The following is a 27,780-nucleotide window of genomic DNA, read 5'->3' as shown; positions in this document are numbered from 1 at the left end:
TCCATACATGACCACAGGAAAAACTATAGCCGTGACTAGACGAACCTTTGTTGGCAAAGTAATGTCTCTGCTTTTGAATATGCTATCTAGGTTGGTCATAACGTTCCTTCCAAGGAGTAAGCGTCTTTTAATTTCATGGCTGCAGTCACCATCTGTAGCGATTTTGGAGCCCAGAAAAATAAAGTCTGACTTTTATTTATAAAGTCTGTTTCCACTGTTTCCCCATCTATTTCCCATGAAGTGATGGGACCGGATGCCATGATCTTTGTTTTATGAATGTTGAGCTTTAAGCCGACTTTTTCACTCTCTACTTTCACTTTCATCAAGAGGCTTTTGAGTTCCTCTTCACTTTCTGCCATAAGGGTGGTGTCATCTGCATATCTGAGGTTATTGATATTTCTCCCGGCAGTCTTGATTCCAGCTTGTGTTTCTTCCAGCCCAGCGTTTCTCATGATGTACTCTGCATATAAGTTAAATAAGCAGGGTGACAATATACAGCCTTGACGTACTCCTTTTCCTATTTGGAACCAGTCTGTTGTTCCATGTCCAGTTCTAACTGTTAATGTGAAGGAAAAGAACTGTTTTTAATCTATAACAACTAGGAAAGTAAGCCAACAGATACTTGCTGAATTGCCTTGAGATAACATATTCAAGTCAAAGTGTTTAATAGACAAGGTTCTGCCTTGTCAGTTTCCCAAGGCTGTTCCAGGTGGTCTGGAAAATTTAAGATTATGCTCTATCCCAATGCAGCTGTCAGCTACTATATTCCATTAACATGTTTTCGTTTGTCTGTTTCTGGCCTTACCGTGTCACTTGTGCGATCTTAGTTCCCCAACCAGGGACTGAAACTGTGTCCCTGTGGCAATGAAAGTGCAGAGTCCTAACCGCTGGATCTCCAGGAAATTCTCACTAACGTTAACCCTTATTGACATTTTTTTTTTTTGAAGTTTGCAAATTCTTTATATTTCCAGCTATTGAGACAATTTCTGAGAGCTGAGGTTACCTCTAGCAGTGAAACCAGAGCCAGCTATTAAGCAGCCAGAATGCTACAGTAATTGAATACATGGCCATTTCTCTTTCAGCCCATTCTTTGTTCTCCTCTTCCAGAAGTTGTAGACGTCTATTTAGTTTATCTGTCGTCTTAATCAAGCTGCATCTACAGCTGTCATGTCTTCTGAAGTTCCTTCAATCATTGCATCTATATTTGAAATGCCATACCTGACGTTGTCATGATGAGGATTAGAAGTGGCGGCAGCAGACCCACCACGCGACACAGGAATGGAGTCGGTTTTGACCAGCTGTCCATTTTGGCGAACAGCATTTTCACTCATAGAGCGTTCTCTTTTTAGCCTGCCAACTGCACGGATTTCATCATTTTGACGGGTTGGAGCAGGTCTTTCTAAATCCAGAAAATCTAGCGGTCTTTCACTCAGCGTAAGCACATGAGGTGGTGTTTTTAGAGCCAGAGGCTTAAAGGGAGTTGTTTGACTGTATAAGGTCAAGATCTGCTAGTCTTGAAAATGGAATGTCTTCATTATTTCCTGCTACCACAATTCTCTCTGGAATTTGCATAATCACATTAGCATTTGAAACTCCTTCTTGAAATCCTTGTTCCAGGTCAGCATTTGGTGGTGCTACCTTTAATTTTTCTGGGACCCTCACTCGCTAACTAATACCTTCGGTGTATTCCATTTCATACTGAATTGGACTAATTTTCACCATCTCAGCAGCAGTGGGAGAAGAAAAGGCCACCCCACTCACTAAATGCGTACCAATTACTTCTTGCTCTTTGGCATTATCTGCTTCTGTGCATCATATTAAATCCATTAACTTGCCTCAGTATGCACGTGCTGGATTTAGAGCCACTTTTGTTCCCCTGGGCCGGCTGGAGGGTCCGCCGGCTCCCGGGGTGCTCGGGTGGGCGGTCTCAGAGGCCATTGGCCGAGCGCACGGAGGCGCCCGGGCAAATCACCGGCCGGAGACGCACGCAGCCAGCGGGGAAAGAAAACCCTCAGTGACATTTTGAATGACTATGTTGTTCCATACAAGTATTTTCCCCTATCTCTGCACCTGTAGTTTCCACCTCCTAAATTTCCTTCTCTCCCTCTCCATGATTCCTGACTCTTCATGGAGCCCTTTCCTGACCTTCCTTGTAGCCCTTTCCTGACCTTCCTTGTAGCTTGGGTCTCTCTCTGACTTTGTCTCAGAGCACCTTATATTCATCTTTAAATGTCACCTCACAATTTTAATTGTGTAATTATTTGATTAATGTCTGTCTCTCTCACTGGAATATATGCCCCAAGGGATATTTCAGTGAAATTTCTCAATTGTATCTATTTTACAGGGTTATAGAAATATTAAATGCATAAATATTATTAAATAAATCAACTGAAATTAATTAACCCTTTATCCTATGACATTTAGTAATACGATAGCTAAAGCATCAGGAGGAAAATCTTATTACACGTTACAGAAGAAACGAATTGATGTGTTTTCTCTTTTTAGACAAACTGCTCAGAAAGTAGATCATGGATGGCAGAGTGTGCACAGAGGGACTGTGTGAGTCCCGGAAAGAGGTGGCAATGCTTCTGAGGGCGGCAAGAAGACAGGGACAGGCTGAAGCAGCAGGTCAGACATAAGGGGCTGGGAAGATTCTGAGGTTTCCAGCCCAAGTGGCTGAAAGGATGGAGATTACTTTTACCAAAATTCAAAAAGCTGGAAGAGAAATACAATTAGAGGGGGAAGATTATGAATCAGTAATATTTCCAAGTGGAGATGCCACGGGTCTGGGGTTGAGAGAGAGCTGAGGCTGCAAGTATAAACTTGGGAGGTGTTAACACAGAACTTATAATCGAATCTGAGGAAGTGAGTGAGAAGAGCGGGTGAGTTTGGGTGAGCTCTGAGGACATGGGACAGACAGGAGGGTCTTGGGTGAGAGAGAAGCAGATAGTGGGAAGGCAGAGAAGTGGTGGGAAAGATGGAGAGAGGGGCAACCACACGGTTAACTGACTCCCTTCTCCCCCACTCCCTTCTTTCCCTTCCCACTTTCTCTGTCCCCCCACCCCCACCCCACACAGGGACTACCAGAGGAGGCTACTAACTGGACAGCTAATGTTCTGTTTCTCCTTCTCATGCCCCCTACATACTCATGCCACACTGATCTCTCTCTGGCTACACTGTTCAATACAGTAGCTACTAGCTGCACGGGGTTATTTAATTTACCTGAATTAAAATGAGACAGAATTACATATGCAGTTCCTCTGTCTCACTAGCCACTTCCAAGTGTCTCCACAACCACGTGTAACTAAGTGGACAGCATAGACACAGAACAGATGGAAACACGGTCAGAGCTGCCCCTAGACATAGCTTTGTCTTCTCAGTTCAAAAGTCCAGACCCTTAGTTGGAGACTGCTGCAGTCTACCTGAAACTAACTTTTATATTTTTTTTAACTTTTGATTTTATATTGGGGTATAGCTGATTAACAATGTTGTGACAGTTTCAGGTGGACAGCAAAGGAACTCGGCCATACGTATACATGTAACCATTCTCCCCCAAACTCTCCTCCCATCCAGGCTGCTGCATAACATTAAGCAGAATTCCCTGTGCTATACAGTAGGTCCTTGTTGGTTATCCATTCTAAATATAGCAGTGTGTACATATCAATTCCAAACTCCCTAACTATCCTTTCTCCCCACTCTCCCTCCCTGGCAACTACAAGTTCACAGAACTAACTTTTTGACTTCATTTTCTTCCACTTCCCTAGATCAACCTTGTGCTGGATACAAATTGAGCATACCTCACTCTCTTCCACTTTCATTTCTTGACTTAGGCCATGCTATTTGGATACCCTCCAGTAATGTATCTACTGAGATGGTTAGGTTTATGCACCACCTTGCCTGGGTTCTGTGCTATGCTGTGCTTAGTTGCTCAGTCGTGTTGGACTCTTTTTGACCCCATGGACAGTTGCCCACCAGTCCTCTGTCCATGGGGATTCTCCAGGCAAGAACACTGGAGAGGGTTGCCACGCCCTCCTCCAGGGGATCTTCCCAACCCAGGGATCAAACCCAGGTCTACCACATTGCAGGTGGATTCTTTACCAACTTGATACACCAGGGAACGTAAGCAATCAAATACGAATCTAAGAGTTGCTATGAACTTATTTTGTAGATGTAGTTAACTGATGTGGTAATCAGATTACTTTAGGGAATAGAAATTATTCTCAATGATCTAAGTGGGACTCAGATAGGCAGCTGGCTGGCCTTAAAAAAACTGAGGCTTCTCTGAGAAAAAGAAATTCCGTCTCGAGACTGCAGTGTCTGCCCCTACCCAAGGGTTTCCAGCCTGCCCTTCCTGCCTCTCTGCCCCACAGATTAGAACCCACAGTTGTGGAAACAGGTTCCTTGAGATAAGTCTCTTTAATAAATATTTCTCTGTGTGTGTGTATTAATACAGATACATACATGTACATTTGTGTATATACATGTATGTGTATGTGTGTGTGCTAAGTTGCTTCAAACTCTTCTCCACCAGGCTCCTCTATCTATGGGAGTCTCTGGGCAGGAATACTGGAGTGCGGTGCCATTCCTTTCTCCAGGGGATCTTCCCAATCCAGGAATAGAACCTGTGTCTCTCATGCCTCCTGCGTTGGCAGTCAGGTTCTTTACCACTAGCACTACCTGGGAAGCCCATACACACGTACAGATATAGCCAAACACACATATATACATATGCTTACACGTGTGTGTTTGTGTCTAGATATTCTATGAGTTCTGCGTTCTGGTAAAACCTTGACTGGTACAGATTTTAGTATCTGATAAAATGTACTCTTCAAGGTTGCAATACATACCACCTTCTTCAAAAATACAAACCTGATTTTCCAAAGACAATGATGCTAGACCTGGCTGCACATTTGAGTCACCTTTGTAAAATTGATATAAACATACTCAGGTTCTGTATATAAACATAGGCAAAAGCAAGATTAGTACATGAAGGCGGAGCTTGGGCGTTCATGTTTTAAAGAGTTTCTCTGGTAATTCTGACGCACAGCCAAGGCTGAGAACTACAGTCCAAGCCGAACTCCTCTGGCACCTTTGCTATAAGTGCCACTGAAAATCATCAAACACAGCACACCGTCTTACATTCTTTCAACCAGCCAACCAATCAGCATCAGTTACATGATTTAACATCTGTCAGATACAGTGTGCAGGGGATACAGGCAACGGTATACCCACTCTTGGTCTTGAGGGCAAACACTGAGATATACAGCTTAATATTATTCTTTGAAGCACACTGATTAATGAATTATTATGTGATGGAATAAATAAAAATTTTACTGCAATATTTAGAGAAGCTGATAGTGGTTATTCAAAACAGTGCATAATTTAAGTAGCTCTTATTTCAACTGGAAACTCTATCAGCAAGTGTTAATAAATGCTCTATCTATGTATTTATTAACAGACTGTACTGTTGGTATTTGTGATACTGCCAGGCATGATTAATTCTCAACCCAGAGATCGTTTGGTAGGCACCAAAGTGTCTGTAACTACTTTCTAAGCAGCAAAAGCTACAAATGCTCCTGTGAGCTCGATCTAAGGAGAGCAAAACCAATTCCTGAGATCAACACAGTCTGATTTAATCTGCAAGAGCAGGAGGAGGGTTTGGCTGAACTGAAGAGTCTGGGTTGGGGCCACTGCAAGGCTGGCTAGCCCGGCGCCTGCAAGATGCTTTGCCGACTCTAAGTCAATCCATAAATGTTAGATAAGACTTCTCACTGTATTATTATTTTATGAACACACTTTTCAGATAGCTAAAATGCTTTTCAACCCCTGTGCAGTCACTGAACAACACTCTTGTGAGGAAATCTACTGCTGATTTTTCTGCTTTTATACATTCAGAAAACTAAGATCATCACATCCAGTCCCATCACTTCATGGCAAATGGATGGGGAAACAGTGGAAACAGTGGCTGACTTTATTTTTCTGGGCTCCAAAATCACTGCAGATGGTGACTGCAACCATGAAATTAGAAGACGCTTACTCCTTGCAGTCCCTAGTGGCTCAGATGGTGAAGCGTCTGCCTACAGTGCGGGAGACCTGGGTTTGATCCCTGGGTCAGGAAGATCCTCTGGAGAAGGAAATGGCAACCCACTCCAGTATTCTTGCCTGGAAAACCCCATGGATGCAGGAGAATAGTAGGCTACAGTCCATGGCATCGCAAAGAGTCAGACACGACTGAGCGACTTCACTTCATTTCACTTCACTCCTTAGAAGGAAAGTTATGACCAACCTAGACAGCATATTAAAAAGCACAGATATTACTTTGCCAACAAAGGTCCGTCTAGTCAAGGCTATGGTTTTTCCAGTGGTCATGTATGGATGTGAGAGTTGGACTGTGAAGAAGGCTGAGCGCCGAAGAATTGATGCTTTTGAACTGTGGTGTTGGAGAAGGCTTGAGAGTCCCATGGACTGCAAGGAGATCCAACCAGTCCATTGTAAAGGAAATCAGTCCTGGGTGTTCATTGGAAGGACTGATGTTGAAGCTGAAACTCCAATACTTTTGCCACCTGATGCGAAGAGCTGACTCATTTGAAAAGACCCTGATGCTGGGAAAGATTGAAAGCAGGAGGAGAAGGGGACGACAGAGGATGAGATGGTCAGATGGCATCACCAACTCAATGGACATGAGTCTGGGTGGACTCCGGGAGTTGGTGATGGACAGGGAGGCCTGGCGTGCTGTGGCCCACGGAGTCACAAGGAGTCGGACACAACTGAGCAACTGAACTGAACTGAACCTATACATGAGGAGACTGAGCTCCTAAAAAGAAAATCAAATTTTTCCCCAAAGGACTGAGAGCAGAGCTGCGAAGGGATGGAGGGCTTCCAATCCCCTGGAATTCCATCATGCTTAGTTGCCTAGGGGTGCTTTTAGGACTTTCTTTTACAAAAAATAAAAAAAAAATAAAAAAAAATAAAAACACTTTTCAAAGTTACAGAAATGCCTCCTTTCATACACCTCGCTCAACTTTCTTACTTCTTCTTTCACAAGACAGTTTATTTAGTTTACTTGTTAAAAACACTTGAGGCTCATGAAAGTTCATGAAAGGGTGGTGATACCATTAGCATCACTAAATGATCTGTCAAAACTTTCATCATGTGTTTTTATTCTAATGGATTTGGACTTCACAGTCAAATTTTACTCCAGCTTCAAGTATGGCCTTGACTTGATATGTTTTAATTCATATTAACATTGTAAAGATCTATATTATTGGTTTGTCCATTATAATTAATGAAAATTCTCTTCAGTAGCCATTACAATCTGTCAGATCACATTAATCTACATTTCAAAAAGTGACTTGGGAGAAGGAACTGTAAATACATTTTCCTTTTTTGAAGGAGCCATTAGGGTTTTCAGGGTAAAAGCATATTTATAGTTGTTTTTGTTGTTTTTTTTTTTCCCTCAAACCAGAGACAGACTTAAGGAATATATTTGAGACTTAAGAGTAAAAATGCACTTTTTATTATTATTGTTGAAATAAGAAAAACTACAGTTAAGTATTAAGACTTCAGGAATGAAAGAATTTTAAATCCTCTTTCCAAAGCCCTTAAGCCTTCCAAATTAATGAAGAGTTCAAAATGCGGGAGGGTCAGCTACAGCTGAAATCTCACTGAGCTCCCCTTTTCAATTTTCTAGGAATCCTGTGAATTCATATTGTGTTTACATTTCTACCAAGTTCTGTGTTTCTCTTTAAATTTTTATTACAACTTTTTTACATTAGCGCTGTTTTTTAGGTCACGGCACGGTCAGGTCATTTACTGGCAGACTTTCAGCTTTAACTCAATTCTTTTGCTTTTGTGGGCTTTTCTGGCCATTACTGCGATAGGCTTCTAGATGACTTATAATCAAATGAGTTCCATGGTAAATACTGCTATCACATCTTTGTTCAGAATGCCCAGGGCTCCCTGCTTTCCTCATGCATGTTTTTGTCAAATTAATTTTGACATTCCCCAGATAACAGATAGCTTGCTGAATTTCAAATGGGATGCACTGTGGGAGAGCAATTCACAAAGCATTTTACAGTCAAGGGCTTCTGAAAACAGGGAATAAAACCAGTTAGAATGAACACTGTTCTGTGGATGAAAGGGTTTTAATTAATTACGTAATTTGGCTGCTGATGACAATAGGCTGAATTAGGGAAATAAAAAATAAAACAAAAGCAACTCAGATGCATCCATGAGCCAAATATAACTGACTAAATGGTACATTCCCAGAAACATCCTCTGTCCCTCCTTCCCCACTTTCCATCAACTACCAAGTCCTGCAGCACATAAAACAAGCATGTCCTTCCTTTCCTTCCCTACTGGCTTGGCCAAGTATTCATCATCTGCCGAGACTACTATCTAGTCTGTCCGTTTGTGAACGACTCCAAGGTAGCTCAATTATGAGACCGTCTTTCTACTGAAATGCAATCTGTCTGCCTATGTATACCTTCTATCCCTAGGTTTTAATACCATATTTTGCACCATCATCTACCTATTACCACTGTCAAAGTATGTACCTGCCGTCCTTTTCTTGCCTGGGTCAGGATCCACCACCATGCTCATCTTTCTCCTCTCCATACATTTTCCCTTCAAATGGAGCACCCAGATGGGGAGGTGGCTTCACCAATATTGAACAGAAAAAGTCTAGTAATTTCTTGGTTTTGGATAGATAGATGTGAATACAACCCAGATTCACATAAAATTTCTGACATGATTATTACATGCTCCATTCATACTGAGTTTAATTATAGCCTCCATGCAATCAGTTATTGGCCTCAGCTCTTGTGATCTTTCCTTAGGCAACTGATACTTAGGAATTAGGAGCTGAAGCTGACTTTAATTCATATTGATTTTTGTCTCCTCTAGAAATTGATTTCCATCCTTATTCCGCAGTCTTGGCAAGATCAATTGCCCAGATAAGCACACTCTCACTAGGCCCACATTTCTTCAATCTGTATTTAAAAATGATTATTTTCCCACACACCTCGCTAAACTCAAGACACAAAATGTCTGCAGCTTTCTTCTATTCTAAAAGCCTAATAATGCCCATGAAAAAAAAAAAAAAGGAAAGAAAAGGAACACGCTGTCAGTTTGACATGACTTATTTTTACTGTTTTACTGAACTCAAGTTGATTCCTGATGACCTTTTAACAGTCACAACCCATCTGCTTAAAAAAAAAACACCTCAGCTGTAATATCCCTGGAGATAAATGCCCCAGCTTCAATGTCTCCATTTATCAGAATATAGTCCATCATGCCCAACTTCAACCCAACCACATCCCTTTTTGAAGACCATCACATTTGTCCCTCTTTCTATTCTTCTGGCACCTGTCCTGGTCCCCATATGACCTCAAGATTATCAGCTGTGGTTCCATGAACAAATTTATAAGCTCTTTTAATGCCCTGATAGATACATAATTTTTCTAGTCAGGAAGCTTAAACTGCTTTGGAAAAATTGTATTCCTTTCTATAACTGTCTAGTGTAGCATGGGCTTCTATAGCCCCATATTAGAACTTGAGCCATCGCAATCAAAAGATGACCTTCATTAGCAGAAAAGACAAAAGTAGTAATATAGAAGCTGATGAGCTCTTTTCTTCTCTGTCATCTTGTACCATTAAATTTTCTTCCTTAGGTGTGGGACTCCTCACTGCTTCAGGGTTTAACATAACTCAAAGTCTTTCCTTCTCTTTCATGATGCTAAGCATGTGTTCACAGGCCTCAGCTCACTCACTCACTCTGCACCTTAGTTTTATTTGCCCTTCTTTAGTAATAATGGAAAAAAAATAAGGTTGGCGTATTCCAGAGGATCAGTGCTAATGCACAGAATGAACACTTCTTAGCACTCTGTGTTCAGCTGCGTTTAGCAAGTCCGGCCTGGCTGGGTATAGAAGCCTACTCACCATTAAGGACTGTTTCTCTGGGAAAATACACTCTGCATTCCAGAGAAGTGACTCAGAAAGAAATTTCTCAGATTTTTGTGTCTTGGACTGCCTTTTGCTCCTAGGCCCCAACCCTAGCAAATCCACAGATGTAGCTTCTGAATCAATCACATAAAACATATGAGTAGATCCTCGTCCTCCAGATTCAGGAAAAACACCATCACTTTTTTTCTCTTGAATGCACAAAAAGCTTTCAACACCGAAATGCCTTGTGAATTTCTACCACAGCAAATGGACCAATTTAGGAAATCTTACTAGTCTATTTACCTTTGATCTCATTTCCCTTTTTGACCATCCTTATGCCAAATTAACATTCCTTTGTTTGGGTGATACCCCCTCTTTTTAAAAGGTTTTTTATTTGAATAGAGTTGACATACAATGTTGTGTTAGTTTCAGATATATGGCAAAGTGAATTAGTTGTGTGTGTGTGTGCATAGGCTTCCCAGGTGGTGCTAGTGGTAAAGAACCTGCTTGCCAATGCAGGAGACACAGGAGACCCAGGTTCAATCCCTGAGTCAGGAAATCCCTGGGAAGAGGCTATGACAACCCACTCTAGTATTCTTCCCTGGAGAATGCCAAGATCAGAAGAGCCTGAGGGCTACGGTCCATGCGGTCACAAAGAGTCGAACACGATTGAAGTGACTTAGCGTGCATGTACACATATATATACACACACACACACACACACACACACATATATACACACCTTCTTTTTCAGTTTCTTTTCAGTTTCATACGGATAAGGCAATGGCATGTAAATTATCACAAAATTGTGAGCAGAGTTCATTCACCATGCTATACAGTAGGCTCTTGTACTGTGTGCTAAGTCACTTCACTTGTGTCTGACTCTTTGCAACCCTATGCACTGTAGCCCACCAGGCTCCTCTGTCCATGGGACTCTCCAGGGAAGAACACTGGAGTGGGTTGCCATGCCCTCCTCCAGGGGATCTTCCTGACCCAGGGATTGAACCCGTGTCTCTTGCATTTCCTGCATTGGAAAGTAGATTCTTTCACACTAACACCAGCAGGGAAGCCCACAGTAAGTCCTTATTAGTTATCTATTTTATATATATTAGTGAATATATGTTAATCCCAATCTCCGAATTTGTCACTCTCTGCCCCATCCCACCCCAATATCCCCTTTAGTAACCATAAATTTGCTTTCAATATATGTGAGTCTATTTCTGTTTTGTAAATAAGTCCATTTGTATTATTTTTTATTAGATTCCACATATAAGTGATATCATATTTATCTTTCTCTGACTTACTTCACTTAGAATGATAATCTCTAGGTCCATCCCTATTGTTGCAAATGGTGTTATTTCATTCCTTTTTTATGGCTGATATTCCATTGTATATATGTACCACATCTTCTTTATTCATTCCTCTGTCAATGGACATTCAAGTTGCTCCCATGTCCTGGCTATTGTAAACAGTGTTACAACAAACACTGGGGTACATATATCTTTTCAACTTATGGTTTTTTCCTGGATATATGCCCAGCAGTAGGATTGCAGGGTCATATGGTAGCTCTATTTTAGTTTTTTTTTAAGGAACCCTCCATACCGTTCTCCATAATGGGGGTATCAAGTTACATTCCCAACAACAGTGTAGGAAGGTTCCTTTTTCTCCACACCCTCTTCGGCATTTATTGTCTGTAGAGTTTTCAATGAGGGCCATTCTGACCTGCGTGGGGTGATACTTCACTGTAGTTTTGATTTGCATTTCTCTAAGAATTAGTGCTGTTGAACATCTTTTCATGTGATTTTTGGCCATCTGCATGTCTTCTTCGGAGAAACGCTTTTTTAGTTGCACTTTTTTTGTCTCCTTTAGTTTAGTGAACTTAGTGCCATAAAGCTACAAGGCAAAGCCAGTCTGTTTCTTTATTTGCAGAAGGCACAAGAGAATAGAAATATTTGAATGGAAGCTTTATTCCCAGTCTTCTCAATCCTGAAGATCTTGGAGTCTGAGGCAGTCTTTGGGACTTAAGTTGGGTTTCTCAGGATTTCCAAGGAAGACCTTGGATTGACCATAAAATAAACCTTATTCTCAATAGACCCAGCACCAATTCAGTTGCCTCAGGGTCATTTAGACCAGAAAAAAAAAAAAAAGCAAAAACAAAAACAAAATGAAGTCTGGATTTGGGGGGAGAGTGCAGGAAATAAAGATGAAAATTGATCCTTGAGCCTACTTTGAAACAAAACTTGACCAACCATTTTGAATCAAAACATGGAAACAAAACTGCAGACTCAGCTGGCTCTGATTTTTCCCCTCAGAGCATTCACACCTCAGGGACAGAAAGACTGACAGTTTCCTGGTTCTCTGTGCCACTTCCAGATCATCACTCTCCAGTGTTCTTGGGGGAAGAAATAGTTCCTTTTAGGTCCATGCAAGTAGAATACACCCCCAGGCTTTCCTAGAGCCTGGCATCCCCTACTTCTTAGCTGCTGCTTCTAGTTCAGTGCAAATCTGGCCCCAACTCACATTGTCCCTCTCTGTTCCAGGTCCCCCATTAGACCAGAAGCACATCTGCATCCACAGATAAGACCAGTGCACACCGGCCTCTCAGTAACTGGACTCTTCATCTCCAACGTCCTTCTCCCTTTCATGTATTAACCTCCAAGGTCCCACCCTGGACCTTGTCATCACTTGAAACATTTTCTGTTCCAAAGTCACCTACTCAAGAACCCCTCTTTCTGAAGACAACAACATCTCATTTCACAGTGACCACAGAGGTCCCATGACTTTTCCTAATTAATCTGCTGATCCTCTTTTTATTCCTTCTTTCTTAAAGTCCCATAACCAGGTCATCCTTTCAGTAACACTCTTACCAGAACTCTTTCCATCAAGGTCACTGAGCAAAGCTCCGACTCTGGCTAAAGCTGGCTATGTGCTTTCTCGGTGTCTGAGTGAGCTGGAGAGAAGCCACAGCAGGGCAGCTTGGCCTCATCATAAATTGAGGGTCCTCGGCCCCACATGGGCCTTCAGAAAGCCTAGCACTTTTTCCTCAGTTTCTCCAGGTCAGTTTGGTCCCCAGTTCTCAAGTACTTCAAAATGCTGACTCCTCACACTTAGCGTTCTCTTCACTCTCAGCAGCTGAAACTTGAAGCAGTCAGACGGGAACTTCGGCTTCTCTCCATCAAAGCCATAAACCAACAGCATCAGCCCACTGCACCTGTGTCTCAGGAGACAATGCTCTTCCTACGGAATGCTGACTCCTTTACATCTACAAACCATCCACAGCCATTTTCAAAGTCATGCTTTCCTCTAGAGTCAACAGTTCCTCTCACGTGGATCCTTCCTATCAACATTAAAACCTGTTTCTCTATTTGACAGGAAAAAACCATCCCTGGCCTTCATATTCTCCTCTAGTTCTCTGAGCCCTTCAGAGTCAAACCCCTTCCTTGAAAGAGAGCTCAGTATTTTCTACCTCCTTTTCTCCTTCTCGTTCCATGATCCGCCCTAACATGGATTATAGGAGCATCTCCACGCTCCCGAGAAGCAGCTCTATCCGAGGACACCAGTGACCTCAATGCCTTTTCAGTATTCATTTCACTCAGTTCAGTTGCTCAGTTGTGTTTGACTCTTTGTGACCCCATGAACAGCAGCACACCAGGCCTCCCTGTCTATCACAACTCCCAGAGTCCACCCAAACCCATGTCCATCGAGTCAGTGATGCCATCCAACCATCTCATCCTCTGTCATCCCCTTCTCCTTCTGTCCTCAATCTTTCCCAGCATCAGGGTCTTTTCAAATGAGTCAGCTCTTTGCATCAGGTGGCAAAAGTATTGGAGTTTCAGCTTCAACATCAGTCCTACCAATGAACACCCAGGACTGATCTCCTTCAGAATGGACTGGTTGGATCTCCCTGCAGTCCAAGGGACTCTCAAGAGTCTTCTCCAACACCACAGTTCAAAAGCATCAATTCTTCGGTGCTCAGCTTTCTTTATAGTCCAACTCTCACATCCATACATGACCACAGGAAAAACCATAGCCCTGACTAGACGGACCTTTGTTGACAAAGTAATGTCTCTGCTTTTTAATATGCTGTCTAGGTTGGTCATTTCACTCAGTGGCTCTCAAATGGGGACAGTTTTGTCTCCAGGGGATATTGAGCAATGTCTGGAGCTATCTGGCTGGGGAGAGGGTCCTTTGCATCTTGTGGGCAGAGGCCAAGGATGCTGCTAAACATTCTATAATGCACAGGAAAGCCCTCATAACAAAGAGAAATCCAGACCAAAATGTCAATGGTGCTGAGGTTGAGAAATCCTGAGATGACGACCCCTACACAACACGTAAACTACTCACCACTTCATCTGTTTCTTAGCTTCCTCTGGCCACGCTCCAGTGCTTTAGCCTCTCCAGTGCTCTCCTTTTGCAGCCATCTATTGATTCTCGAGTCACTGCCCCTTATTACTTGGAGACTTAAGCCCTGGCTCACTGTTACTTCTCCAACACACTACTCCAGACATAATTCTTAGGGATTTCTCTCTCCACAAATGTAATCCTTCCCACACCCTTTCCCTGTGGCTCCACCCTTTCTCAGCCTTGCATTCCCGAGCTCACAGCCCAAGCCTGTTCTGTACCACTTACTGCAACTTCACCTTCAATTATACACATCTGACTCTCCAATTCCAGCCTCCTATCTTTCCAGTTCACTCTCTTCAATACCACAAATTCCAAAAATTACCAAACCCCACTACAGACTAAATCTATTGATCCTACTGTCTCTTCTTCCTATGTCTGTGGTCCTCCACTGTTACAAAGACCCTGCAACTCTCTCATCCTTGTCTTGCTTTGCTGAACTGACCTCCGAATAAGTTAAATCAAATTGTACCTACTCCACACCTGCTCCCCCCAAGCTGGACTTGAATAGGAAAAACAGCTGACCTCAAGTGGGTTCTTAGGGTCGCCAGTCCATCATCTTCCATTACCCAGTGTATTCACTCTCGGATGACTGTCTCATAACTTCTCTCTCTTCAGACCTCTTCTTCTCTTTTCTTCCTCAACCTTAGCTAGGCTTTGTTTCCCATTTCATTGGTAAATGGGAAGCAATCAAGTAAAAACTTCAACAAGCTCCTACTAGTAAATCTACTGAACTGTTCCACCTGGGCCCCAACAAGCTGGCCTCCCTCCTGTCCCTAAGAATGAACCGTCTCTACAGCTATGGGGGGACACCCACCCCACCACCCCTTCTTGCCCTGTCAAGGTCATCATTCCAGAAATTCTTCCTCCTCACGCCCGTCTGATTCACCAGGGAAGCCCTCCCAAGGGTTACCCCTGAGAACTCAAATCTTGTCTGCCGTATCAGTAAACAAAGGATGTTCCATCACATGGCAGCCTCCTGGACAGTGAGCCCTGAGGGAACTCGCGATGGAGACAAACTGCCCACCGCCAAGCCCATCGGACAGCCAGCCGCTGCAGATACCCCGATGGTGCACTAAGGAGACGCAGGATGAGAAAACAGAGGAGACTGGCCCCGGAGAGCTAAGGTGCATATCAAAGGGGTGATTTCAGTGAGCCCAGACTCTTACCTTCTCTTACATAGGAAAGCAGTAAAGTTGTTAATTTGAGATGTCTGGTATTTTCTCATTAAGCCTGACCACTTGGTCTTTTGTTGCAAAAACTTCTGTATATCTTTGCTTGCCTGCTTGCCTCTTCGGAGCAGTATCTGAGAGTTATTTGAGTTGCTGTCTCCTGGGCTTGAAGTCTTAAGAAAGTCCACTGAATAAAACTTAACTCTCAACTGTTAGGTTGTGCATTTTTTTCCCCAGACAACATCCTCAAATAAGTTCCCAACTCAGAGTAAAACCAAAGTGTTTACAATCACCTGTACAGTCCCCACTAGCTACTATTCTCACCACCCTTCACTCTACTCCAGTCACACTGGCCTCCTTCCATTTTCTCAAACATTTCACCAACTCCCACATCAAGACCTTTGTGCATGTTCTTCTGTCTGCCTGGGATGCTCTTCATCTAGATTTCCAAAGAGTCTGCTCCAGCACCCCTGCTTTAGGCCTTTCCACTCCTCACCTTCTCAGTGAGATATGCTTGTACACCTTGATGAAAACCATAACCAACTCCCTCCACAACACACACAAATAATCCTTCCTTCTCTGAAGGATTTAGTATCATGGGACACGCTGTGTATTTTATTTATTTTGTGTTTTATACCTGCACTACCAAAACGCAAGCTCCACACATGCAGAATGCTTTCTGTTTGTCCACCATAGTCCTTAAAATAGAAGATATCAAATAAATATTTGTTTAATGAATTAATATCTTAACTCTTCAGGGTCACATCTATCTTCACCTAGTTAAAGACAATCAAATTTGAATTTCAGGAAATCAATTGTATTTTCTATTAAGTAGTGCAGGCATGCTGAAGCCATGGTTGAATCTTTGCAACTCCATGGACTGTAGCCCATCAGGCTCCTCTGTCCAAGGAATTCTCCAGGCAAGAATGCTGGAGTGGGTTGCCATTTCCTTCTCAAGGAAATCTTCCCAACCCAGGGATCAAACCTGTGTCTCCTGCATTGCAGATGTATTCTTTAACCACGGAGCCTCCAGGGAAGCCCTAGTGGTAGTATCCTCTCTCAAAAAGAGAATGCAGTTAAACAAAATTCCAAATGGCATCAGTACTCTTCCCATATTCTTCTCTCTGCATAATCATGAGTGCTGAACTAAGGGAACATATCTGCTCCACTTTAATTCTCATCTTCCTGAGTCTCTTTGTCTTTTCTAAATTCTGTGGTTTCTAATCATCTTCCCTGATTTATCCCGTTATAATCCTATACTCTTTTGCCAGTCTAGACTTCTTCGTATTACTTATGCCAAATCTGATAGACGCTAAACAAAGGAAACATCAACTGACATGAGATAAGGGATAATAAGAAGCCTGAAAGTGAAAGTCCTTCAGTTGTGTCTGACTTTTTGTGACCCCATGGAATTCTATACAGCCCATGGAATTCTCCAGGCCAAAATACTGGAGTGGGTGACATTTCCCTTCTCCAGGGAATCTTCCCAACCCAGGGACTGAACCCAGGTCTCCCACATTGTGGGTAGATTCTTTACCAGCTGAGCTGTCAGGGAAGTCCTGCCTCTAAAACATCCAGAGAGTCAGACAGAAATCTCAAGTTCTGGAAAAACTTGAACTATTTGAAACTTGAAAAACTCAAAAAAGAGGTTCTTATTCTCAAGACTTAAATCTTAAAATGTAATTTTTTAGCCCTGTTATTTCATTCCATGTGCTTCCATATTGACTGCAGCCTGGTTTCTATCCAGCCTGCTGCTGGATAGATCCGTGATTGCTAGATGAGAATTCCTCTCCATACCCTATCCTTCACCCCATGTATACTCAAGCAATCAGGCCCACGTGAGTTCCTGGGTTAGTGCCAACAGAGGCAGGGTTTCTACACAGAGCCTTGACCACTACCCAAACTTTCTGCCTATTAGCCCCCAACCCCCAGGTTGTTTCCTACTCCTTGGGGTTTGGAATCGACCTGGGGTCTGCTGGGCAGTCATGCCTGCTGCATCCCTGCACTGAAACATCATATCGCCTTTGCTCTCAACTATATCTGGGAATGGGGACACTAGTGGGAGCCTGGGATGCCCCATGTCTGTGCTGCCATTCTGCAGGGCCACCTTTATCTGCTCCATCACCATGTCAATGGTTCCCCATCCTTGGTTCTAACCAGACTGCCTAGTGCTGTAGTCTCCACTTCTCAGTTTGAACTCTACAGGTTTATCTGGGTCTCTGGTACTCAGTTCCCAGCCTCAATTTGGTTGATCCCCTTCTTCAGAGTCTGATACCTGTTATCTTGCACCCCCATCTACTTTCAGGGTCTGGGTCCCAAAATGATAGTCACCAATCACATGGTTACAGAGCATCCAACCATGCCACCATTTACTCGATGAGATTCCTCTTGAACTAACTGCTTTGAAAATTCCTAATGTGATGAATTATAGTTTACTGACACAGTGAACAGAAAATGTCAGCAAAGATAGCAATGTCAGAGACAGAAAACCAGCATGGAGCTGTACAGCTCAAATGTACACTGTGCTACACGTCGATTATACCGCCATGAAAACTGGGGAAAGAACAGAATGGGAAAATGTTTGGAATAAAATATTAAGTTAACAAAGCAGTCATAATGCAGATTTTCATTGTGCTTGAACAAAAAACCGAACCACAACTGAGGTGGTTTTCCACCACAATGAGATCACCAAGGGACTCTCTGAAAGGTCAGTCTTTAGCCAAGTCTCTTTCACTTTGACCCTCACCCACACATGCATCTCACCTCAGAGCGGCTCAATGTCCAGTTTCAACATGTTCCCAGCTCCTCACAAGTTTGGGGTGGCAACAACTCATGCACCAGTGTCCACATCTCCACTTACCCCTTAACATGTCAGCATGGTTCGGCTAACCTCACCCACTCCAACCTGCAGAGTGGAGTGGGAGGTAGGGACGAGCAACACGAGATCATGAGACAACACGTGATCACGAGATCACGGCCCTACAAGGTGGCCGTTGTCTGCAGGCACAGGAGGGGTTCACGAGAGCATTTCCTATCCACGATTTACATACAATGGTACTTTGTTCCACTAGTCACATTCCAGACACCTGGGCTGGGAAGGAAACCTTTAATGTACTTATCGTGCCGCAAGGAGCACTGTTTTCAGGACTTGTTTCAAATGAAAGAAAGACAACTGCTGAAGGAAACAAAATAAGAGCGATAATAATTCTGTGCTCCCCCTTGGTCAAACAATATAAATACACTCCACTGTATAAAAAAACAGCTCTGGAGCCTTCTAAAATCTGAACTATTTGAGGATAAGGCCTGAGTAAACATGGTCTAAGACTTACTCTATTTCAGTTCAACTCAACAAACTGCGGCTGGACCTTCCAAAATGCCACCCAGAGAAGAACAGAATACGGATTCCTCAGTTCCTTTTATTCTACTCTGCCTTTTCTGCTTTCAGTTTTGCTTTGTCTTTGGGCCCATTTTGCTCCCAAATTTGCACTGTTGTCACTGTCCTAATTTAAGATTTTGGTTTGGGTCAACTTACCCGACTCTGTCCTGGCATGTTCCCAATCGGCCTCCCTACCCAACGAGAGCCACCCATTCTTACTGATGCTGTAACTTTCTGTCTACAAAAGAGGCTTCCCTTAAATATCACACCGGGTTCCCCTGAGAACCCTATTCTCAAGGTGGCTTCTATACCTCCTGTTTGTTTACCATGGAGACCGCAGTTTGGGGAATAGATGTTTACCGTGGAACTGGGAGAACACGGGCTAGACGGATGTTGAGGAGAAAACACGAACAGCTATACACATGCTACAAAAGATGCAGCAGGCAATGAGCATCAGACTTGTGAAAGTCTATCAGTTCAGTTCAGTCGCTCAGTCGTGTTGGACTCTTTGTGACTCCATGGACTGGAGCACGCCAGGCCTCCCTGTCCATCACCAACTCCCAGAGTTTACTCAAACTCATGTCCATCGAGTCGGTAATGCCATTCAACCATCTCATCCTCTGTCGTCCCCTCCTCCTCCCACCTTCAATCTTTCCCAGCATCAGGGTTTTTTCAAATAAGTCAGTTCTTTGCATCAGGTGGCCAAAGTATTGGAGTTTCAGCTTCAGCATCAGTCCTTTCAATGAATATTCAGGACTGATTTCCTTTAGGATAGACTGGTTGGCTTGGAGTCCAATGGACTCTCAAGAGTTTTCTCCAACACCACAGTTCAAAAGCATCAATTCTTTGGCGCTCAGCTTTCTTTATAGTCCAATTCTCACATCCATACACGACTACTGGAAAAACCATAGCTTTGACTAGACAGACCTTTGTTGGCAAAGTGATGTCTCTGCTTTTTAATATGCTATCTAGGTTGGTCATAACTTTTCTTCCAAGGAGCAAGCATCTTTTAATCTCATGGCTGCAGTCACCATCTGCAGTGATTTTAAAGCCCAAGAAAATAAAGTCTGTCACTGTTTCCCCATCTATTTCCCATGAAGTGATGGGACTGGATGCCATGATCTTAGTTTTCTGAATGTTGAGTTTTAAGCCAACTTTTTCACTCTCCTCTTTCACTCTCATCAAGAGGCTCTTTAGTTCTTCAATTTCTGCCATAAGTGTGGTCATCTGCATATCTGAGGTTATTGATATTTCTTCCAGCAATCTTGATTCCAGCTTGTGCTTCATCCAGTTTACCATTTATCATGATGTACTCTGCATATAAGTTAAATAAGCAGAGTGACAATATACAGCCTTGACAAACTCCTTTCCCGATTTGGAACTAGTCTGTTGTTCCATGTCCAATTCTAACTTGCTTCCTGACCTGCATACAGATTTCTCAAGAGGCAGGTCAAGTGGTCTGGTATTCCCATCTCTTGAAGAATTTTCTACCGTTTGCTGTGATCCACACAGTCAAAGGCTTTGGCATAGTCAATAAAACAGAAGTACATGTGAAAGTCTATAAAATGCAAGAAAATAACAGATTCCTCCCTGAACACAATATGAACACACAATTAGAGAAAGATACTAGCCAGGACATAGAGATCTGATATTAGCCACTCAAATAAGGAAACTCTGATTAACAATTTCAGCACCATCATGTGGTCTACAGAAATGACTCTAGATATTCTTTAAGGCATGACAGTGGAAAACAAAAACATGGAGACTTTAACCTAAAAATCTCCTTTCAGCATGGGTATTGTAAGACTCATTGTTAAGACAAGGGTCCCCAAAAGGAAGCATAGCCTATGATCCTCAAGTTCCACCCCTGGTCATTCTAGCCTAGTCTCACCAGTCTTCACATTTTGATAAGGGAAAAGTGGTGGGTTAGCATTGAAGGTGGAAGAAGATTAGCAGTGTAATTCCCAGTAGACTGTAGCAAAGACACTGCTGAGGCATGCCAATTTCAAACATCATTGTTACATACTGAAATCTGTTTTATTTTCACACGGGGAACTGGTGTGGACAATGTATGTGTTTACCAGGCATACTGACATCTTACTGCACACAGCTCTTTTTAGAGCTGCACACACATTGCTTAAAGATTATCAGTAAAAAGCAGTTAAGAAAATAACAGAAAAGGGCCAGCTCCATAAGTCTGTGCGAGTATCATACTCAAACATGAAAAAAAAATCTGTGTCAATTCTCCTTTGGGGCCGTAATAGCAGAAATCGGAAAAACCAAAAACTGCTCTGCTACTTTAAGATGTGGGAATATTGGTGAGCAGTCACAATTTTGCTTCGCTGAAAATCTTGCTGAATATAATAGGGAAGTCATTGAATACTATGTCTTTCTATTATATCCAAGTGATTTTCACAGTAGGCAATCTGCTAGTACACCACAGGAGTCCCACACTTTGAAATAAAACGGCACCGTGGATAGAGTCTCATATGCGGCCCCTTTTCAGTCCAGAGCCCTGCCTAGTTTCCTTACTCTTGGCTGAATGGTGGGGGCGATCCTTAAAGAATCAGTGAGAAGAAAGAAACCACATCATGAGGTGGGGTAGGTTTTTTTTGTTTTTTTTTTGTCACTATCAATAATAACTGTGCTCTGCCAATTACTGGAGAGGTGATTATATATCATATTTCAAAAATAAATTTGAAAAACAGGTTTTTTTCCATTGCTAATGTGGTGGACAAGCCATGTGCAGCAGGGGCAAAAAGTAAATGTAGGTGCCTCCTGGCATGCTCTCCTCACACATTTGGTGCAGTAACATGGTACATGACTCAGAGAAATGCTTCTTCCCATCCCCCTCTTCAAAGAGCGCAATATAAAATCCAGTCAAGGACATTCTGCACCAGGCATCCTATGTGCTCAATTTTCTTTAAACAAGGCATGAATACAATCACAGTAGCATCTTGAATACAATCACAGTAGCATCTAATAAGATTTTTAATTCCTTGAGGGTAGGAACCATGGCTGATTTTTAATGAGTCTAATTTAGTGAGAGCATTTAGTCCCCTTCTTAGCAGAAATAACCAATAGAATAGCCCTACAAGACGTACCCATACAGGTTGTGTGACTGAAAACTCCAGAATGAAACAGGAATCGGACTGGTCAACGTCCTGGATGTGCTCACTAGACTGGTTTCCAGGGTTATTGATAGCAGAAACTGTAGTAAGGGTGTCAGTGAATAAAGGGGGAGTTTTAGAAACATGATGCCATTTTACTGCAAAGTTCTCATTCGTCATTACAAGCAGTGTGAAGAGCGGGCTTACGGTGCATGATGCCAAGACACTACTTCAGGAACCTGCTCCCCAGAGGACCAGAGCTTTGCACACACATTCCTACCAGCCAGACCTGTGCCAGACCTAGAGCCCCTGAAACCAAGAACTCAGTTTAAGACAAACAAACCCTCTTTCTCTAGGTAACTGATACAAATTTAAGATAGAGTAAGTAGTACTCACAAACTCTGGGGTTCGGATGTCCTGCTGACTTTTCAATGATCCAAAACCAGAGACATTTGTCTGTTCAAGGTTTTCCAAGGCTGAAAAGAAACAAACGGAAAAATAAATGAGCATGAACTTTCATTGACTTACATACACTTTTTTTTTTCGCTTTTAAGTCGGCAGCATCAGATTAACTACCATGCCTGTGGCACACTTACAAATTGACATTATTTAATGCTTTCAGGTACCAGGACACTCAAAATCTTCAGCAGCTGTTTCATCTATTGGACAATGCCATGTTTATATTAGGTCTTAAAATGCTCTGGGCTTGATCTACCATGGAAAATCATTTAGCTTCTACATGTAAGGACACGGCAACTAAATGTTATACAACTCTAGTTCAGGAACACTTTAACCATGTTTCCTCTACTATGTCTCAGGAAGCTGATGTGAAATCATTTTAGGGTAGCAATTTCAAAATCTGCTGAAAAGCACTATCTAATAGAAATATACTGGGAGCCAAACAAAATGTTCTAGTAGCTACATTAAGAAAAATAAATAGGTAAAATTATTTTTAGCAATAAGATTTATTTAACCTGATATACCTACATTATCATTTCAACATGTATATTCAATATAAAAATTATTAGTAAATATTTTACATTTGTGGTTATTAATCTTATACTCACAACATCTCAGTGTGAACTAGCCACATTTCAAAACCTCAGTAACTTCATGGGACCAGTGGTTACTACACTGGACAGCACAGTGTTAGAGAGATAAAGAAGCCAAATTCAGAGAGAGGGTCATTCTGCAAGATACTAGTCTCCTCTCGTAAATAAGTTCTCGATGTGAATAAAAGGGACTGTTCCAGATTAAACCACATTAAGAGAACAAAACAATCATCTGAAGTGTTTGGCTCTGGGCTGGATCCTGCTTTAAACGATCCAGATATGAAAGACTTCCAAACAAAATCAGGAAAATTTGAATACTCATTAAATATTGGATTATATTAATATCAATAAGTGTGATATTGTAATTTTGGCCATGTAGGAAAAGTTCTTAGTTAAATAAACTAACATAAATAATCTTAAATATTATTAAGCATTTAAATAATCTCATGTATCAACAGATCCAGCTTCTTCAACAAATCAATGACATGAAATATGTAGAGTATTAGAGATTTGAAGAACCCTAAGGAGCTTCAAACAGTGTTCTGTGACAACCTAGAGGGGTAGGATGAGCTGGGATGTGAGACAGGAACATACGTATACCTATGGCTGATTCACACTGATGTATGGCAAAAACCAATACAGTATTGTGAAGCAATTATCTTTCAATTAAAAATAAATTAATTAAAAAAAAAATAAAGAGCCCTAAGGAACAGAACTCCAGTGTGTGTTTTTTCCTATGCCAACAAACAATTAATTCAATTCTGACATGATCTACCTGAACTGCACAGCGTATGTACAGTCTCAAGACTGCCCCCACTGCAGATGCCAATTGGAAGTCCAGGTTGCTACCTGTGCTTCTGACTAACCAGCTATATAAATCAGAGGTTCCCACCACCCTCTCCTCAGGTTCAATTAATTTGTTAAGAGTGGCTCACAAAACTCAGAGACACATTTACTCACACTTACAGTGTGTTACCAAGGATGTTATAAAGGCTAGAGATGCACAGCCAGATGAAGAGGTACAGGGGAAAGGGGTGTGGGGACAGGGGCAGAGCTTCCACACCTTTCCAGGTGCACCGCTCTCCCCACATCTCCATGTGTTCCCCAACCTGAAGCTCTCCAAATCTGGTCCTTTGGGGTTTTTATATGTGTATACATGAAAGTCACTCAGTTGTTTTTGACTCCGTGAACCCACGGACTATACAGTCCATGGAATTCTCCAGGCCAGAATACTGGAGTGGGTAGCCTTTCCCTTTTCCAGGCGATCTTCCCAACACAGGGATCGAACCTTCCCCCACATTGCAGGCAGATTCTTTACCATCTGAGCCACAAAGTAAGCCCAATGGAGGCTTCATTACAGAGGCATGATTGACTGATGATCAGTGGCCATTGGCAACTGATTCAACTTATCTCCCCTACCCAGGGGCCAGGGAGGTGGAACTGAAAATTTCTATCCTCAAATCACTTCGTGAGTTCCCCAGGTAGCCAGCTCCCGCTCCTTTGGTTACCTAGGGGCTATCACAGCACCTCATTAACATAATAAAAGGCATATTTATCCCTCTCAGATCAGATCAGATCAGATCAGTCGCTCAGTCGTGTCCGACTCTTTGCGACCCCATGAATCGCAGCATGCCAGGCCTCCTTGTCCATCACCAACTCCCGGAGTTCACTCAGACTCACGTCCATCGAGTCAGTGATGCCATCCAGCCATCTCATCCTCTGTCGTCCTCTTCTCCTCTTGCCCCCAATCCCTCCCAGCATCAGAGTCTTTTCCAATGAGTCAACTCTTCGCATGAGGTAGCCAAAGTACTGGAGTTTCAGCTTTAGCATCATTCCTTCCAAAGAAATCCCAGGGCTGATCTCCTTCAGAATGGACTGGTTGGATCTCCTTGCAGTCCAAGGGACTCTCAAGAGCCTTCTCCAACACCACAGTTCAAAAGCATCAATTCTTCAGCGCTCAGCCTTCTTCACAGTCCAACTCTCACATCCATACATGACCACAGGAAAAACCATAGCCTTGACTAGACGAAACTTTGTTGGCAAAGTAATGTCTCTGCTTTTCAATATGCTATCTAGGTTGGTCATAACTCTCCTTCCAAGGAGTAAGCGTCTTTCAATTTCATGGCTGCAGTCACCATCTGTAGTGATTTGGGTTCTCTCATCACTTAGGAAATTCTGAGTGTTTTTTAAAAAGGAGCTCCATGGGAACTCCCCAGAGTCTAGTGGTTTGGGTTCCAGGCTCTCACTGCTTCCATCCCTGGTCAGGGAACTAAAATCCCACAAGCCACAAGGTACGGTCAAAAATAAATATAAATAAATAAATAAGTCGCCCTTGGGACTTCCCTGGTGGTCCAGTGGTTAAGACACTGTGCTTCTAATGCAGGGGATGAGGGTTCAATCCCTGATTAGGGAAATAAGATCCCACATGCAGCACAGCATGACCAAAAAAAAAAAAAAAAGCTCTGTGCCAAGAACCAAGGAAGAGTAAATATACACTTATTACAAATCACAATATCTCAACAACCACTAGCTACATGTGGTACTCAACTGGATCCTAACTTCAAGAAACTAGCTGTAAAGGTTTTTGTTTATCAAAACTAGGGAGACTGAGCATGGAATAGGCATTAAGTTATGTTAAATTACTTTTAATGTTATGAAATGTAGTGACTTTTAATTGCATATTAATTTAAAAAAATCCATTAGAGGATTTTGTGAACAAAAAGGTTAGGTTCCTATATAACCAGAAAAATTCCCTTCAATGGCCCAAAGGACAGCTGGGTATGTACAGGTGAGGGTCACTAAGAGATCTCTAAGTGACTGTTTAACAAAACCAAACTATCAGTCAACAATTCAGCTACTTAGCTTTGGCACTTCACTACCCCAATATTGGGATTAGATCTTAGGTTCACTCAGAATCTTGCCCGCTATAATCCTATGAATTGTAATCCTATGGATTGCAAGAAAATGCCAGTAGAAAAGGACACAAACAAATGATTCTAATGCTTCTGAAAAACTGAGTTCATCACAGTGAACCAAAGCAAAAACAAGAAACAGATGAGGGGAGCCAAGCAAGGCTTACAGAGCTGAGATCTGAGCCAAAAGTAAGGTGCCTGCTCCTGAGAACTCTGGTGGACGACAGCAAGTACCGCAGTCTGTTACACTCAGGGAACTGGAATAAACTGGTTATTTCAACATCAGACCAAGAGTTGTCCAACATAATTACATGCTTGCAGATCACCTTTAAAAGTTGTCAAAATATATGTTTAGACTAGTGGCTATGAGGATGGGTTATCAACTGGTGTTTTGTAGTTTGGTTTAGAGCAAAAAGAAAAGATCTAACCTTTTCGCAGAAGTAAGATAGATATCGAATAAATTATATCTGTGGTATTTATGATTCATCTTTTTTTCTGGCAGAACTATCAAGTCAATGAAACATAATACTACAGGTATTTTTTAAAATGATTACCATCAATCTGATGGAATGACTTGATTTTGCATCTTATCTGTATTCTTTTATAAACAGATGCTCAGTTTATCCATTATGTACCTGGGGTCAGCAGATGGGACAGAGCTGCTATCAGTGATTTTTTCTTTTAAATGAAAGGATAAGCTTAAGAAAGTACAAATTTTGCCTAAACACAGAGAAGAAAGCAGATGTATTACCCACATGTTCTATCAAATTTAAGGTATCTATGCAGCTTGACTGTATTTGAGGGAGAATATATAGAACTATTTATAGTTTCAGTTATTCTGCTGGTAATGGAAACTAATAGATTCACTAGTTAATGTCAATGCAAAGGAGAAACTGTAAATTTAAGTGAATAAAACAGAAATGGCTTTACTGAAACATCATCTAGGTAGAACAAAGCTGCAGCTGTTGCTCTCATGACCTAATGCAGTACTGAGAAGCAAATGATTTATGATGCTAATATGATAATTATACTTCCCTACTAAGGGGCTCCGGTTACTGTTTGACATTCTCATTTCTGGTAATCCAACATAGTTGAAAAAGTTCATTTCTCAGCAAAAATAAAATAGTCAAAATCAAGGTGACACTTTGAGAGCTTTTTATCAAAATAGGTGCAAAATCAGAGGGAAAAAATTCTAAAAAGGCAAAAATGTTCATTTTGTTTCCTTCTTGATATAAGTCATTTTAAAATGTAATATTTGGGAATGCATTTTTAGCATTGCCATAATGCCTCACTTTGTACTATAGAAGTACCTCCTTGAATGGCATCATGATTAGCTCATTTAGTTCTGGCACTTGGAATATAAAAAGCATGTGGGACTTCTCTGTTATCTGTTCATCAGAGCTGCTGAGAAAACTGGTTATTCTATGAAAAGTCTTTGCCTTGACATGTCAATAACATTTTGTATGGATGTGAAATTAAAGTTCAACTGGAAATCAGGTTCAACAAATACTCATTGCCCGGTTTACACATATTTTGCACAGTCATTGTCTTCTTAGGCCCTGGGGATACCAAGAAGAACCAAAGTTGCCTCTTCTTGAGTAAAGGAATTTGAAGCATGATAAATGCTATTTTTAGTATAGTTAAGTGCTAGGCTAGACAGACTAATGGAGTATTGTAGGACTACCAAAGAAAACACAATATGCACAGATATCAACTGATTTATTACTGGTAAAACTCAAATAATTGAGGATTTGGTCAAAAGAAATCCACTATTTAGTTTTCCTAACTTTATGAATCACATAACAATTAGTTTAA

The 27,780-nt window shown here is 41.9% G+C and overlaps 1 protein-coding gene and 1 pseudogene across 7 annotated transcripts in view; both read right to left on the bottom strand.

The window, feature by feature from the left end:
• ANO6 (anoctamin 6) overlaps positions 1-27,780 on the bottom strand; it is a 233,363-nt gene that overhangs the window by 112,664 nt on the left and 92,919 nt on the right. For 4 of the 7 annotated variants that reach the window (XR_008714674.1, XM_055581548.1, XM_055581512.1 and 1 more), the window contains one exon: positions 22,398-22,477. Coding sequence is in view for 4 of the 7 variants with exons in the window: in XM_055581548.1 (XP_055437523.1) it covers positions 22,398-22,477 (80 nt within the window). In the remaining 3 variants the exon portion in view is untranslated. The other 3 variants (XM_055581529.1, XM_055581539.1, XM_055581530.1) reach the window with 3 other exon arrangements.
• Positions 212-11,080, bottom strand: LOC129652674 (mitochondrial fission factor-like; annotated as a pseudogene).

Source organism: Bubalus kerabau, chromosome 1, assembly GCF_029407905.1.
Source record: "Bubalus kerabau isolate K-KA32 ecotype Philippines breed swamp buffalo chromosome 1, PCC_UOA_SB_1v2, whole genome shotgun sequence".
Classification (NCBI taxonomy): Eukaryota; Metazoa; Chordata; class Mammalia; order Artiodactyla; family Bovidae; genus Bubalus; species Bubalus kerabau.
This window is presented reverse-complemented; position numbering and strand designations above follow the sequence as displayed.